General features: G+C 40.4%; 1 protein-coding gene across 1 annotated transcript; it reads right to left on the bottom strand.

Moving 5' to 3' along the window:
* Nucleotides 1–26: 26 nt before the first annotated feature.
* Nucleotides 27–15,586, bottom strand: LOC148216891 (placenta-specific gene 8 protein-like). The gene is made up of 5 exons (XM_088133113.1): nt 15,433–15,586; nt 6,455–6,568; nt 3,545–3,669; nt 1,600–1,708; nt 27–338 (listed from the first exon to the last, which is right to left on the bottom strand). The coding sequence occupies exons 2-4, from the start codon at nt 6,555–6,557 to the stop codon at nt 1,604–1,606; spliced, it is 333 nt and encodes a 110-aa protein (XP_087989239.1). The 5' UTR covers nt 6,558–6,568; nt 15,433–15,586; the 3' UTR covers nt 27–338; nt 1,600–1,603.
* Nucleotides 15,587–15,866: the final 280 nt, after the last annotated feature.

Raw genomic sequence — 15,866 nt, 5'->3', positions numbered from 1 at the left:
CAACAATTCACTCGAAACAGAGGCAGGACAGGGACTGGCCACCAGGCAGCAAATTTATTGCCAATATTTTTTTTCCTGCCAACTTGAGGATGGATAAATGGCATAAGATTTACTGTAGTTTTAATTCTAAATATATTTCCAGTAAGAAAACTACACACATTTTATGTCCTTAAAATGCCATATTATTTTGTGAGCAATAGTGTCCAGTGTATTATCTTGTGGAGGACACGTTCACTGGGGATCGTTTCAAAGAACAATTTGGTTTGATTATGAAATATCATTGAGAAGTATAAATGGATTTGAGACGTTAGGAGACATGCTGCTGAATACAGCCAGACCTGAAACAGAGAAGAGAATATTCAGAACAGGTCAAACATTTCTAATTTATTTTGATGGAGTGGGGCAGGTGGAATTTCTCTATCCTCTATTCTTTAACCATTTTTACTCTATTTGTTTTGCTAAAAATACCGTACTCTGTCTCCAAATATTAGCCTAACTAATACAAAGTTAGAAGGCAGGGTTCTAGTGGCATATTTCATTCGACTTGTGCAGGAGAAAAGAGTGTAACCGTTTTTTATTTCTTGTCATTCCTGGGGCTAACCTGTACATCAGGGTTTCTCAACCTTGGCCACTTTAAGATGTGTGGACTTCAACTCCCAGAATTCCCCAGCCAGCAAGGCTGGCTGGGGAATTCTGGGAGTTGAAGTCCACGCATCTTAAAGTGGCCAAGGTTGAGAAACCCTGATGAACCGTAATAAATCAATTCCACAGGGTGGAGCTAAAATATCCATTCAACATAATATTTACACAAGATGGAAAGAGGGTTCAGGAGGAATCTGTCTATCTGTATGCGTATTTGCATCTCATAATCAAGGATTGCATGCCAATGAGGACCAGGTTTTGCAATAACAAGGATGGAGGGTAGTTTAAATTTCATCCTCTCTGCAAAATTACTCAAAATGTAGCTGAGAAAATGGAAAAGGATGACTGGGTTTGAGGCACCATAAGCTGAGTGTTGTCTCATCTCCCTTCCCTGATCTTGCTGGTAGCCATTGCAGATTCACTGGGCTGAAGCAGAAACACAACAATGGCTGTTTGGTGGCTAGGGTCTAACAGTTCCTGGGATTTCCCATAATGCCCACTGTGTGGTAAGAGGCATTGTGGGAATTTCCTAGGACAGTTGGATCCAGTTTGCTGCTGCTGCTGCTGGAATGTGTGGGCAGAATTCAAAGGTGGACGAAAGGCAAGTATTCACCAAGAATCTTTTCCAGGGACCTTTGAACCATCCCAGAATGGTGGATATTGTTTTGGAGGACATTTTTGTCTCAGTGGATTCCCTACCACCACATTTCCAGTTAACTCCAACAATGAAAAATGTCTCCTTTGGCAGCAAAACCTAGTCCTCCCTTCTTTTTTAGGCCATACTTCCCTGCAATGGAATTCTGAAAGTGGCTTCTTACGTTTTTAGATGCTGTTCCCATGAGTTTGTACTTCAGTTACAGCACCTAGGGCTCTTTTGTATCATATCGCAATTCTTTCCTAGTTTCTCTGATTGTATGCCTGAGGCTTAGCACATTATGTCCGGTGAGCAAAACCAACCTTCTTAGAAGACTCCCATGTCTTTTCTTTTATTGATGTCTCTCTTGAGCTGGCAAGCAGTACAAAGAGAGCAAAACATTGATGCAAAGAAGTCGCCCAAGAGGGATCCCTGTTAAGCAGAAAAATAGGTTAAAAACAGAATGGTTCCTTTGGAAGTGGATGGGGGAGTCATGTTATAAGCAAATGAAATTCTTGATAGCTGTTCACATATCAGATATGTCATGTACAAATATTTCAGTATGCCAGCACTCTTGTCCAACTGCTCGTCTTTCAGATGCGTGGATTTCAATTCTCAGAAGTTCCCAGCCAGTATTATCATTGCTGCAAATTCTCAAACTTGAACTTCACAACTCTGGAAGTAGTCTTGCAGTTTGTTAATAAATAAAGAAATACCTACTCTGAGAAAAGACAACCTTGATTGGTGCAGAGACGCTCAATCCTCTTAAAGATAAGGAAGAAAAATCTTTTCGTCTGCATTGCATGCAAACGGATTGATTTCTGAATTTTCACACCTATGCAGAGATTAAAAGTTATCACTATGAAAATTACCCTTTTCCTAATTTGGCAATATGGTTCACCAATTAAAAAAGGAGGTAAACTTAGAGAAAGTCTGTATAAAGCACATTATATTAGAAGAATTGTTTGCTCAAATTGGGCTTGTGTATGTCTGCAGAAATATCAACTAAGATGCATATCATTTTGGTGAATTTTTTTTTCTTTAAAAATTCAAGTCCAGCAAATCAGATCTGATTCACACACACACACACACACACACACAAAAGCACAAAAATCAAATTGAATAGAATCATTACAATGAAAAACTGAAGTAGATAGATTCACACATCCCTATGCATTTCTTTGCTGTTAATGGCTTCTTTCCTCAAAACGTCCCTGCTTCAGATCTTGTTTTTATTACTTTTTTTTTTAAAGGCTGATATTCAATGTATAATGCATGATTGTGTTCTGCGACAGAATGTCTGTCTGACTCTGAAAATGGACAGGGGGAGGACAGCAGTGTCAGAAAAGATCGATGAGTCCTGGGAAAGAGGAAAGCATGAGAAAGAAATTCAGAATAACTCTGCCTTGATTTTGATAAGTATAAGTTGTAGTAGTGAATGGTTTGGATAAGCTTTCAAGATTCTGTTACCATAACAATGGTCATTCCTGAAATCCCAGGGCTTCCTGTTTCTTGACCTGGCCTACCTCAAAGGCCTGACAACTTCCTTGTTACAGGGTTGGGCAACCAACTTTCCAACCCCAATTTTTTGTGGTTTTGCACAGCATGCCATATCACTCTAAAGCAACAGATATCTATGATGCTTTGTGCAATATGTGACCTAAATATTTTATTCCCATGTAACAACTATTGGAAGTCATTTCCTTCCTCCTTTGTCTCTGCTGCATCTTTCTGTTTTTTTTTTCCTTTCTTCCCAATTCTTTTCCCTGACCCACCATTTTTTCCCCTCAAAGTTTCTGTTAGTTTTTAGCTGCCATAAATCCTCTTTCACATACTCCCTTCTTTTCTTAATTCAGTTTCTGATTCCTTTCTCCTTTTATCCAATCTGCCAGTTTGTCTACAAATTTATATGGGCAACATCTGTATGTGGAAATTATGATAGAAATGTCCCTTTAACGATAAGTCGGGGTGGTTTGCATTTCACAAACCATGGTACAGGTGGAAACCACAGTCTTCACCTTTGTTCACAACACACATAACCAGGTCAGTTAAAGACCAAATAGTTGCATTGATACGACATGTTCAGAGTGATTAGGGTTAACCTTGGCTAGGTTTTCTGTGGTTTTATGGGCTGTGCGAGTCCACACTCTGCTTACTTTGCCATTTAATGCATTGTACAAATTCAGAACAGGATTAATTCAACAACCAGGTTAAAGGTGTTGCAAGATCCAAGTGAAAACAGGAAGAAAGCAGAGATCCTCTACTTACCGGAATGCCATATTTTGTCCGATAGACAGATCTCATGGCCATGGTTAGGCCACAAAGACAGCATTCATCCATGTCTGAGGCAATTTGGCATCCCAAGCACAGGGGACAACACAATCCACACATACCTAAGAAGAGGAAGGAAAAACCTTTGCAGATACCATCTGGGAGAAGGTACAGTTGATACACGGTAAGATCACTCCATAGAGAGATTTATCTCCCAGAGAGTACCACATGCTATTTATGAAACAAAACATCAACAACTATAAATTCAAGTAGGAATTAGGGTGGTGGATAATTTCTTCCAGTTGCTCTCTGCTCTTTTGCTACTTATACATTCCACCATATCCTATATTTTGAAATGGCTTTCCCCACCTCCAAATGTTGGAGGAGACTGGGGTCAGTCCAGTCTCCAATCTTCCCTTTTTAGGGAAGGCTGTTGGATTGCAGCTCTAGAGGGCCCTGGAGAAAGTAGATTATTTGGACTGTTTTCCGTTGGGGGTGGGGCTGGGACATAGTACAGAGATGGCATTGATCACACTTGTTGATGACCTCTGGCAGAACCTGATGCAATTGTCCTGGTTTTCCTTGATCTCTCAGCAGCCTTCGATACTATCAGTTAGGGTACCCTTCTGGACTGCCTATTGGGTTTAGGAGGAAGAGGCGCAGTGCTGCAGTGGTTCTCTTCCTTTCCCTATGGCCAGTTGCAATTAGTGTTGGCAGGAAAAGAGGTTGAGTGAGGCCCTTAATATGTGGTGAGCCACTCGGTTCAATGCTCTTGCCCTTCCTGTGAACAACTTCATGAAGCTGCTGGGCAAGGTCATCTGCTAGCATGGGGTCAGGTATGAACATGCTGATGATTCCCAATTACATATTTCCATCCCGGGCCAACCAAATGGGGTCTTGTCCCAGTACATGGAGGCTTGACCTTGACTTAAACTCAATCCTGACAAGACTTAGTGGCTATGTGTTTCAGGTTTTCCCAGGTTCTCCCAGTACCAAGGACTTTCTACCTTTAGTTCTGAATGTAGTAGTGGGGGTCCTTGTTTAATGACCACTCAAACTTATGACAGCACTAATGAGTGGTAGTTACGACTGGTCCTCAGAGTTCCAGCTGCTGCAGTGTCCCTGCAGTCACATGATCACGATTTTTGACCTTCCCTGCCAGCTTCCCATAAGCAGTCAATGGAAAAGCCATCAGAAAGTCAGAAGTCATGATCATGTGAGGTCCTTGCTTAACAACCTGCATGGTCTTTGCTTAATGACAGTAACAGGACTGCCAGAATTGCCATCGCTAAGTGGCATGGTCATGTGACATTGTGCTTTATGACCACATCGCTTAGTGATGTCAATTCCGGTCCCAATTGCTGTTGTTAACTGAGGACTACCTTTTATACTCCCCTGGACAGAACTGGAATGCAGTTTTGGGAGTCCTCCTGATCCTGTTCAATGAGTAGGTGGCAGCTGTGTCTAGGGGGCCTTTGCCTAGATTCATCTGGTATGCCAATTGCAACCTTTCCTGTACAGGGCATCCCCTCTCATGGGCACCTATGCCTTCGTCATCTTCCATATGCACTACTGCAGTACACTCTACATGGGACTGCCCTTGAAGACCACTTGGAAACTACAGATGGTCCAGAATGCAGCAGCACAGGCATTTACGGGTGCCTCTCAGTAAGCCATGTAACACCTCTCCTGCACATAATGTACTGGATACCTGGATAAATGGCAATAACCTTTCCACTGTCAGATGTTGGGAAATAAGATCAGGAAGTGGGAACTTCACTTGTGGCTTACTCATGAATTTCCTAGGGTCAGCTAGAGGGCAAAGTGAGAAATAAAAGACCTGAATCAGAACCACCTTTGGTCTGATGTAATTAATGTTGTGAAACTACTTGACCTTGTTAGAGATTCTAAGCCAGGCTTTCTCAAGACAGAATTAAAGAGATTCTAAGCCAAGAATGATAGCTGACAATTCTGGGAGTCACAATCACAAAGCATTAGAGCAGCGTTTCATAATCTCGGTAACTTTAAGAGTTGTGGACTTCAATTCCCAGAATTCCTCAGCCAGCATTCTGGGACTTGGAATCTTAATGTGTTGGCTGGGGAATTCTGGGAGTTGGAGTCCACACCTTTTAAAGTTACCAAGATTATGAAACACTGCTCTGGAGGGTAGCAGGAGGAGAAAAGCAGTGTAAAGTGGTTACAAATGGTTTTGCTTTCTCTGTCTTCAGTTTTTAGTTCCTATTATGGATATAGAATTCCTGTAGTTTTCTTAGGGGCATAACACTGAAAAACATGAGTGGAAGCAAAATGCCACACATATTCCATCTCTGCTGTTTCATTGGAATATCTAAATATGCTCAACTAACCTTTGTCCACAACAGACAAAGCAACACAAAACTGGAGAATGAGGAAGATTTTCCCTTATTTTTCCAAAACTACATAAAAGGGGGACTGGTCTTCTCACTAACTTCACACTGATGGAAATCTATTGAGACACTGTAGAGTGTAATTTTTTTTTCTGGAAGGAGCCTCTGTTCACACATGTATCTGTAGTGCAAGGTGATACATTTGCACACCTCACCCGAGGCCCATTTTACCTAACTAAAGGCATGCCTGTAGGAACAAATATGGTTAAAACAGAAGTCGCCCTTTGTATCCATGGCTGCAATTCATTTAATAATAATTTTAAAACTGGAATTGATTTCCAGAGAGTATATTGATTTTATTGTTCCCAAGCAAAGTACAGTAGCCCTTCCTTTAGTAAACATCATAATCTCACTGACAAGGAAGATTTATTTCCAGCATAAAAATCTTCTGGTTTGGACAAGTGTGTGGTCCAAGATTTACTTAAGAGTCTCAGCAAGTCTAAAACTGTCTCCACCCTGAGATATATACATGGTTACTTACAGACTCCACAGTCATTGCAACAATCAAGTAAGCCTGTTTGCCACTGAGGACATTGATGTTGGACCACCATCTGTGGCTGGCTCATAACCACCTGAGGATTCATCTTGAGGGCCCCTAATTCAGAAAGAGAGAAAAAATAGGATTTTAAAGAGTTAAATAAACTCAACCAACACCCTGATGTGCTAGCTCAATGCAAGGAATCCATTTTATATCCACGCAGAATCTTTGGAGAGGATCTGTAGAAGGTTTGATACCAGAAGTTATGGCTATATTTGTATGATGAATGTGTCAGTTTAAACCATACTATGAATGTTTAAATCTATCCCAGTGTTTCTCAACTTTGGGAACTTTAAGCGAAGTGGACTTCAATTCCTAGAATTCCCCAGCCAGCATGCTGACTGGGGAACTCTGGGAGTTGAAGTCCGTACAGCTTAAAGTTCTAAGATTGAGAAGCACTAATATATCCCAAGAATACCTCCAGTCTGGAGTTCCTTGTGGGCATGTAAAACAACTACTAAGAACCACATGCCTAGAAATGTAACAAGTGCAACGTACTTTGGCCTAGAAATCACCTTTGTTTGTTTAGTATATTTTATTTAAACTCTATTATTTACGCCAGGGTTCCTCAACCTCAGCAACTTTAAGATGGGGGGACTTCAACTCCCAGAATTCCCCAGCCAGCCATGGCTGGCTGGGGAATTCTGGGAGTTGAAGTCCCCCCATCTTAAAGTTGCTGAATTTGAGGAACTCTGATTTACACAATCAGATTTCAGCACCATTTTCAAGATCGTGAATAACGCCCCACCCAGATAACTATGAAACCATCACTACCAGAAGAAACAAGAAGCAAGATTTCATAAGGAGATCCTTGCTTCATTTTTTTTCATTAAATAAGTGGAAAGTGGCTTGTATATACCTGCCAGTGAATTACAATGTCTGGTATTTTTGCTGGATTACTAGGGCCCACATGGATGATAGGTACAGAATAACTTTATGTATAGGATAGGAGATATCTTGAAACGACAACAACTTCTGCAGGAGTGACAGGCAACCTACCAGTTGCACAGTTGTATGCATACAAATGGCACACCTTTTGGTTTTGCTGATATTTCCAGGGACATATTGTTTATGTCCTACCGTTTAAAAATAGGTAGAAATAATCTGGAGATTTTAAAACAGTCATTAAAGTGGAGATTAAATAGAGCTAAATGGTATATTTTATCTTAATACAGATTTCTAGTGTGCAAAGCTAACTTTCAATGACCCCTATCGAAGTTTCCTGCAGACACTTGCAATAATTCTGTCTGGAACTAGGCATGCTCGGAGGAAATCAAAGGCTCAGCTTGAATATATTCTTTTAGTGCTACCCCAGCAATCTAAATATGTGGAAAACAGGTTTTTTCCAAGCTGAACTGCCCAGTCATATAGGCTTTCATTCATTCTCCACCATGATGTGACCCAGAACTGGTAGTCAAGCTTAGTGATTCTGGCCATATGCAAAGGGCTTTCATAACAGACTTCTCTTCCCTGAGCTCTTCCTCTTCCTCCTTTGCTAATGTCAACCCTGCAACTGCTCAGTTTTATCTTGTAAACAAATAGCTGCAATAATCTCCAAGTACAGTACAGGCAGGGACATCTGGGGAGCAAGTCAAGATAGCAAGCAAGACCACACGATCAAAGTCCGGTTCCTTTTTAAATGTGTTGCACACATGAGATCTTGACTTTTTTGACCCCATCCCTTGTAGATATCCTAGGGAATGGGTCTTTATGTAGCTTAAGGGTATTATTTGCTCCCAGGTGGAGATCATAAGTAGTTTAAGAAAGGTTTGACATTTGTAGAAGTATCAAAAGGTGTATGTAAGTAGAAACTATTAGAAAACAAGTGGAGAGGGAAAGAGGAAAAAATAGATCACCTTTTTATATATTATATAAAATATAATATAAAATAATATATGCATGGAAAGGGCTTGGTACCCTGGCTGGCTGAAATACAATCATTACAGATTGGCTTATTTTCCTATCTCAGCAAACCTTTTGGCAATGTATACCCATATGGCACCCAGCCACAGAGTATTGGGAGTTTACTTTGAACTGATCAATCTGTTTAAACAAAATCAAGGTTGGAGGTTCCTTGAGAGAACACTGTACTTTACCTAGCTGACTTTATAAAGAAAGATTATGAAGAATAGCGAGGAAGAGGTTGATGGAGAACTACAGGCCAGGTTGGGGACAGTCTCAAGTGTTTGTCCTGAGAAGCTCAGCAACAGTGGAAAAGTGAGTGGCTTTTTAATGAGGGCGCTGACAGAAAACGTGAAATAAATGCAAATAAGGGATAAACTAAGGTTTGCTAAAGGACGTCTCATGAAAAACAAGTAAATACACTCAGACTTCACCACGAATCAACCATGTGACTTGTAGGTTAAGAGTTTTCTTCGGTATGTGCAGAATATATTTCATTAACAGATATATGATCAACTTCCTGATTCTTGGAAGGACATGTTGTGTGTTGAGTGCTGCGCTCCAAAAATGATGAGAGCCAGAATCCATTTGAGGAGATGATTTCATGGGTTTTAAGGGAAAAAGTGAATGTCCCAAGGCTTAAAGCATCAATTTCTTTCCTTAAGCTGCCCAAGGCAAAAACAAAAACCATTTTTTTGTCTCCACTCCCACTGTGGTGAAGACCCTAGAATCTCCAAAAGAGAAGGTGGGCGGCCTTACTTTTTGCACCTCTGTCGTAGAAGGATTTGCAGGCAGGTTTGAACATAAGCATATTCATTTTAGAAATGCATTACTTATTGTATTCAGATAAGCTATCTGCCAATATAATAGAAGGAAAAGAACAAACTGGAGCCATTAAAAGAAACCTGAGTTGATTAACCATGTGAGTTTAATTGATTGAGATCTGGATAGTTTTGCATAGGAAGAAAAGGGAGGGGGAAATGGCCTCAAGTAAAATGGTAGGAGGATCATCTTCGGTGGCATCTTCTTAAAATAATTCCTCCTTCTACAGGATCAAAATAGAACTTACTGGTTGCATATTGCTTGTATACAAAAGACAATCTTTTTAATTTCAGGTATTTCAAAGTAGGTCTGGCCTGAAGTCCAGGAAAGCTACTGAAATGCAGTTTAGATCAGACTAGCCCAACCACATAAAACCCAGAAGTGATGGGATAAGAGTTCCCATAACTCCCAGATTACATAACATCAGAGAGTGAAAATTCAGCTAGATGGACCTGACATGCTGTAAATGTTGTCTATGGGCTTCCCTTTTTGCATGAATTAATATTTATTATGGGAAAGTTTGAACGTTCAAGTTGATTAATTTGACTAATTAAAATGACTGACATTTGCAACCCCAGGGGAAAAAGGCACAGTGAAGGATGAAGGGTTGGTGGTGCTGGTCAAAATTGGAGAAGGCAATGGAATGGATGCTACCTTGACCTTCTGAAGAACTTTGAAGTGGCACATGCATTGAATTATGTGTCCCATTTTACAAAAAGCCAAACTTCATGATGGCATTATGATTTACATAAGTTTGAAAGGCAATATTGCACATTCTTGGGTTGTTTCTTTTCTATTTTTTAAAATCAGGGTTGGAAAACTTGGAGGGCATAAGGATGTGTGATTGAAGGGAGAAAAACCTTTCCTGCATTACTAAGGCTTCTTCTAAATCTAAAATTATCACACTGCCAGCACTTACTACAGCAACATTTTTTTCAGCATAGGCATTCAGGCTTGAGAACAATCATTCAACTTCTTCCCACACCAGAAATAGCCCCACATTCAGTCCATTTTGTAGTACTGAGATGGCATTGTTTGCACTTGTAATGACCTTTGGTGGGCCTGGGGTGGGGGTAGAGAATCTTTCCTAGCTCTCCTTTATTTCTCAGCAGCTTCTGATATCAATCATGGTATCCTTCTAGACCAGCTTCGAGGTTTAGGGGTGGGAGGCATGATGATATAATGGTTCTGCTCAGGGCCACCTCCAGTCAATGTTAGTAGTGGGGGAGACAACTAGCCCTACTCCATTCTTCTCCAGGGTCCTTCCAGGCTCTACTCTCTCCCAGCTTCTAATTACTATGTCCATGAAATTGTTAGGTGAGGTCATTCATCGATATGGGAACAGGTATTATCAATATACCAATGATATCCAGCTGTGCATCTCTATCCTAAGCTGACCACATGATACTATGAAAGTTCTTTCCCAGTGTCTGGAGGCTGTGGGGGTCTGGATGGAGAAGAACAGGCTTTGGTTCAACTCAAGCAAGAGTGAGTGACTGTGGGTTTCAGGATCCCTGGTTCTGGTCTGGGGTTCTGCGGCCCCCTGGTTCTGGGGACTCTCCTCCTTTAATGCTAATGGGATTGCACTTTCGCAGAGTCAAACTGGTGTACAGTTTAGGGGTTGTCTTAGATTCTTAGTTCTTGTTGTAAGAGTAGGTGGCAGCCACAGTCAGAACATTTACACAGATCCTGCTTGTGTGCCAACCGTGCCAGTTCTTAGAGCAAAAGGGCATGCTCACAGTCACTCATGCCCTGGTCATCTCCTGTTTGGACTATTCCAATGCACTTTACATGGGGTTGCCCCTGAAAACCATCTGGAAGTTGCAAACTGGTTCAGTATGCAATAGCGTAAGTAGTTACATGTGCACCTTGGTACACCCATGTAACACTATGAGCTGCACTGGCACCCTGTAGGCTTCTGGGTGCAATTTAAATTATTGGTTATTACCTATAAAGCTCTTCATGGCACAAGACAGAGTTATCTGTGGGACCACCTGTCTCCCATTGTCTCTACTTGTCCCATGAGATCTGAGAGGGTGAGCAAGCTTCAGGTCCCTTCTATGGAATAATGTCACCTGTGGAACCCAGGAATTGTGCTTTCTCTGTCTCAAGGCCTTTCCCAAGGTTCAGATGCCCTGACCCTGCTGACCTTCCACAGGACCTTGAGACCTGGTTTTTCTCTCCAGCTTTGGGCCAGAGTGCAAGATGAACCTGCCAAGAATAGTTTCTGAATGGTTTCTATAAAGGTTGGTCTTGGTTATTTTGTTATCCTTTTATTTTCTTACTCTATTATTCTATTTCCTGTTCCAAGTGTTCATTGTGTTTTATTTTTAGTTTGTTTGTTTTTTATGGTTCTATCCATCTGTAAGTCACCCAGAGTCATTTTCACAAGGTGGGCAGCCGCATAAATCAATTAAACATTATTTTCCAAAGGAGGTTTAAACAAATAGAGCTGCCAAATGATTAAAAAATGCCTATTGTCTCCCAGCAACAGCTAAATCCCCAAAAATCTACAGGTTGTATCTATAGAGAACCCCAAGGACTCCAAAGTTGTATCTTCTCTTTAGCCAAAAACAGCATGTGTCACTCCATGCTTTCACATGGTATCCTTACTCTGAAACTGAACATGCCAAATTTTTCAGGAGTGCCACACATTGACATTCTTGGCATTTTCTCATTCTGCAATTGGGAATGGTTGTCCCCCCCCCCCCGCCCCAAACTGAACTGGGAGATGAGAGAAATAAAAATGTTGATGAGAATATGCCCCAGACCAACACATTATTGCCCCTATTCAAACATTCAGGGGTGTACACAGGAAGAGGGTCAAAATGGTCCAAGATGGCCGCTCATGTTGAAAAAGGGTGGATCTTGAATAGCATGGTTGTGGCTACCATCTTGACTTTTTTGACTCCCCTCCCTGCAGATACCCCTGAAACCACTGTAGAATAGACACAGATATTATGCCACTCCCCTGGCATTATTCCATCCCTTCAGTGTCGTAGTCAGGTAAATAATAACTGTGTTGTATGTGATCTTGAGCAATTTATTGGAGGGAAAATACTGATATCAAATCAGTAGTTAGTCGATACATGCTTTCAAAACAGATACCGCTATTTCACAAGGGAAAATGGTAACCTTCAAAGCATTCAAAATGCTGAAAACTTAGCAACCTTAATAAGGGAAGTTTCCTCCCTGCCCTAATTCACAATATAATAATTACTTGATTGCTTGAAATAAGTCATACGTTATTGTATACCCAGTGCTTTACCTCTTTGGCTTTGCTAAAAGTCAATTTCTTTTATAACTTGCAGACAAAAGGAATGAAGTAAATGGACTGGCATAAAAATAGCAGTTTTCTGTCTTGCAGAATAGCCTCCGACTGTTTTACAAATGGCATTGGAAAATTCTCCAGCCAATTGGTGGAAAGAGAAATTAGGTGATATCTAATTTAACTGAGTATCTCCAGTTTCTCAAGGGTGGCTCTTCCTTTAATAAAGGCTGTAGTACTGCTACTGGGGAAAAAAGAACCCTGGGGTCCTCTAAACTCTACTCCTAAACTTTTTCAAGAATTATATTGGATGCCAGGGAGTCTGCTTCCAATGGCAGAGATGCCTAGACAGCGAAACACAAATTATTTATATACTTCTTGTCCAACTTATGAATGTCCAGTTGCCAGAATATGGCACTCCTCTGTGAACATTTCTCCAAAACTCTCTTCAATGAAAGATTTTCAAAAACAAACTGGTAGATGTGTTGCAGAACTTCTTTGCTCAGCACTTATCCCAATTGGAACCTAACTAAAATCAACCTAAAAGTGAGGCTAACACCACTTTAAACTGGCCCCTATGACTTGGATAGGAAAGCTGCAAAAAGGTGTTTGACAGGGAATCTGTTGTCCATCCCTTGCGGTGAATAATCCCATGAGTAATAGCTTTTGGGAGAGTTGGATGAAATCTTCCATGAATTCTGGATCTGGTAAGACCCAATGGTTGCAGATTATTCCAGCACGTCATATAAGATTGGAACCGGGTGCAGACATGAATCAAGCATCAACTCCTTCCTATTCTGTCCCTCACTGTTCCGCCATCCAGGGGATATTTTTATTATCTTGCCCGATGAAGAGATTTTGGAAACTGAGAACTTTGCTATTTTATGAACCTTCATTTTTGTTTCTCATGAAAGGGCTACCTTGATATGGATCTTCAGTGATTTTTCCCCTTTGCTGATCAGCACAACCTTTTTCTTAATTATTCTTTCTATGACTAGGAAGGACCAAGAGGTCAGTGTATATCACAAGATAAAAAGATTTATATCCTAAATGGAAATCCAGGTTTTTGTTGGTTTTTGATTTCCTGTTTCCTACTTTTGGTCACCTAAAAATATTAGGCAATATAGAATGACCCTAAAAAAGCTGAGATCCACCTTGTAGTTTGATACCCATGTAGATAGATTGGAAAAGGAAAGTGCGGAATAGAAAATGGAGACAAACGACTGATGGATAAGAATGAGAATCAAGTAACAACTACCATAAGATAATCATGTGGCCCTTTTTTCAGCAGGCAAAGAAATAAATCTCATGAATCTGTAGAGGACCCTTTCCTACTCTTCCCCAGATGTCCTCCAGATGTGTCCAACATAGTCTTTCCTAGCAAAAGGTTGATGCAGATGCAAGATGGAAGGTTGAAACTGAAAAAGGATTTAGAATGTTGAGCCATACATGGAGGGAATAAAAAATTAAAGGTGGGAAAAGAAAATTAGAAACAACCAACAGCAGAACTGACTGGAGCGTAATGCTTTCAAGAAGTTCTGGTTGTGATATGTGAAAGCCTGCAGTCTAGGAAAAAGAAATTATCCTAATAAAGAACAGGAAACCAACAAAAAGAGATAGAAAGTATATATAATCAGAGAAGATCAGCTGAGCAGTGCAACTAATGGTGAAAGAGAAAGAAAAGCAGTATTACAGAAAATGTTTTAGAAGAGATCATACTACAGAAAGACTTCCATGACTAATGTTACTGCATGACCTTCTTGGGCAACTGCTAGGTTTCTGTCTGGCTCTTGGGAACTCCAAGTGATGTGTAGACTGGAGTCTTCTTGGCTTGGGCCTAGGAGTTCCATTTTAATTTTCCACAGTGGTTAAAGAAGGAAAGATAGGATTTTGCATGCTTCTGAACTAGACCTCCCAATATCTAAGCTCTGGGAATACAGTAGTGGTTCAACATTGGCTATCAAGGCTTTGAAGAAAATTAAAATAGGGATTCTTGGATTTAGTTGTCCACTACTCTCACTAGTTAAGCTAGAGGACACCTTCCAAATACAGGCAGAATTTTCACTGCATGCTTAACTTAGTCACAGAGATAATCCATTTTCTGGATTTGCAGAATGCATTGAATCTAACTAACAGCCTTGGTTTGCACCAATCCCTAAACCTCATAACTACTAAGTCAGGCTAAAGCAGCCTGGATTAATATGTTGCACATATACAAATGCCAGGTCATTTTCTGAACAGGGTAAGTTCAGCAACCCAGAATGGAGCAGGAATAACTTTGTGAAGAGTGGAGCTAACCTGAAGCCTAGAACAGAATCCCAAAACTGGTATATAGATCCATTGTCACCTCTTGAGGATTGGCACATCAGGGCTGATTGACATGTGTCAGTGAATCCGCACTGACTGCTACATGACAAAGGTTCACTTGACTAAATTTCAAACATCTGTTGTCCCTCTCAGTGTCTACTCTTTACTTTTTTGAGCACAATTGGCCAAACTGTGAGTCACAAGTAAATTCCACTTAAACAGAGGTGTGACACAGAGGTAACTTTAGCTCAATATTATTTGAAATCCAATCCTATTCTTCCTGAATTTTGTGTACCATTTCCTCTTTTTCTGGCTAAGCTGTTACAGTAGGTAATAAATTTTCCCATCTATATTTGTAACATTTTTTTTAACTTATGCAAAATATTTGAGAAGCCCACTTTCTTCTGGTACAAATTTGTATGCCTGTGCCATTAAAATAATACACAGTGTTGAAAAGTAAAATTAATCACAGGCTTGTCTTTAATTTTGCAGTTTTTAGAAAGTAATATTTTTTTACAGTATGAATAGAGTTCCTTCCATGAAGAATTCTAGTCAACTCTCAAATTCTTTAAAATATTGGCAGAAAATAATCTTATAAAAGATTGACATCCATGCCACTTACCGTGTGCTTAGAAGAGAACAGAGATCTTGCTTCGTTGAAGTTAGCAGTAACTATAGAGACAGTTACAGGATTGACCAACCTTTGTAACTTTCTGATACTGTAATTGGTTCTTTAGCAGGAAGTTGGTAACTACTGTTGAGTTCACAGTGTTTTGCAAGATAAATGTTATCTCACTAGAGCAGAAAAAAAACAGAATAAATAAAAGCAGGAAATAAACAGTCATTGCATGGAGAGATGAAGAAAGAAAGAAAGAAAGAAAGAAAGAAAGAAAGAAAGAAAGAAAGAAAGAAAGAAAGAAACAAAGAAAGAAAGAAAGGGAGGGAGGGAGGGAGGGAGGGAGGAAGGAAGGAAGGAAGGAAGGAAGGAAGGAAGGAAGGAAGGAAGGAAGGAAGGAAGGAAGGAAGAGGGAGGGAGGGAGGGAGGGAGGGAGGGAG

Source organism: Python bivittatus, unplaced genomic scaffold (assembly GCF_059951505.1).
Source record: "Python bivittatus isolate LINGU-HERP-01145 unplaced genomic scaffold, Pbiv_v1 ctg000070_np1212, whole genome shotgun sequence".
In the NCBI taxonomy this organism is placed as follows: domain Eukaryota; kingdom Metazoa; phylum Chordata; class Lepidosauria; order Squamata; family Pythonidae; genus Python; species Python bivittatus.
The sequence above is the reverse complement of the archived record's forward strand: the minus strand, read 5'-3'. Positions and strand labels throughout refer to the sequence as shown.

Bases quoted from the DNA above. Each gene is read 5' to 3' on its own strand.
- LOC148216891 (XM_088133113.1), bottom strand. From the start codon at position 6,557: ATGAATCCTCAGGTGGTTATGAGCCAGCCACAGATGGTGGTCCAACAT. The intron at 3,670-6,454 runs GTAAGTAACCAT...TCCTCTTCTTAG, and splicing joins TTGCAATGACTGTGGAGTCT to GTATGTGTGGATTGTGTTGT. The intron at 1,709-3,544 runs GTAAGTAGAGGA...TCTGCTTAACAG, and splicing joins GGACAAAATATGGCATTCCG to GGATCCCTCTTGGGCGACTT.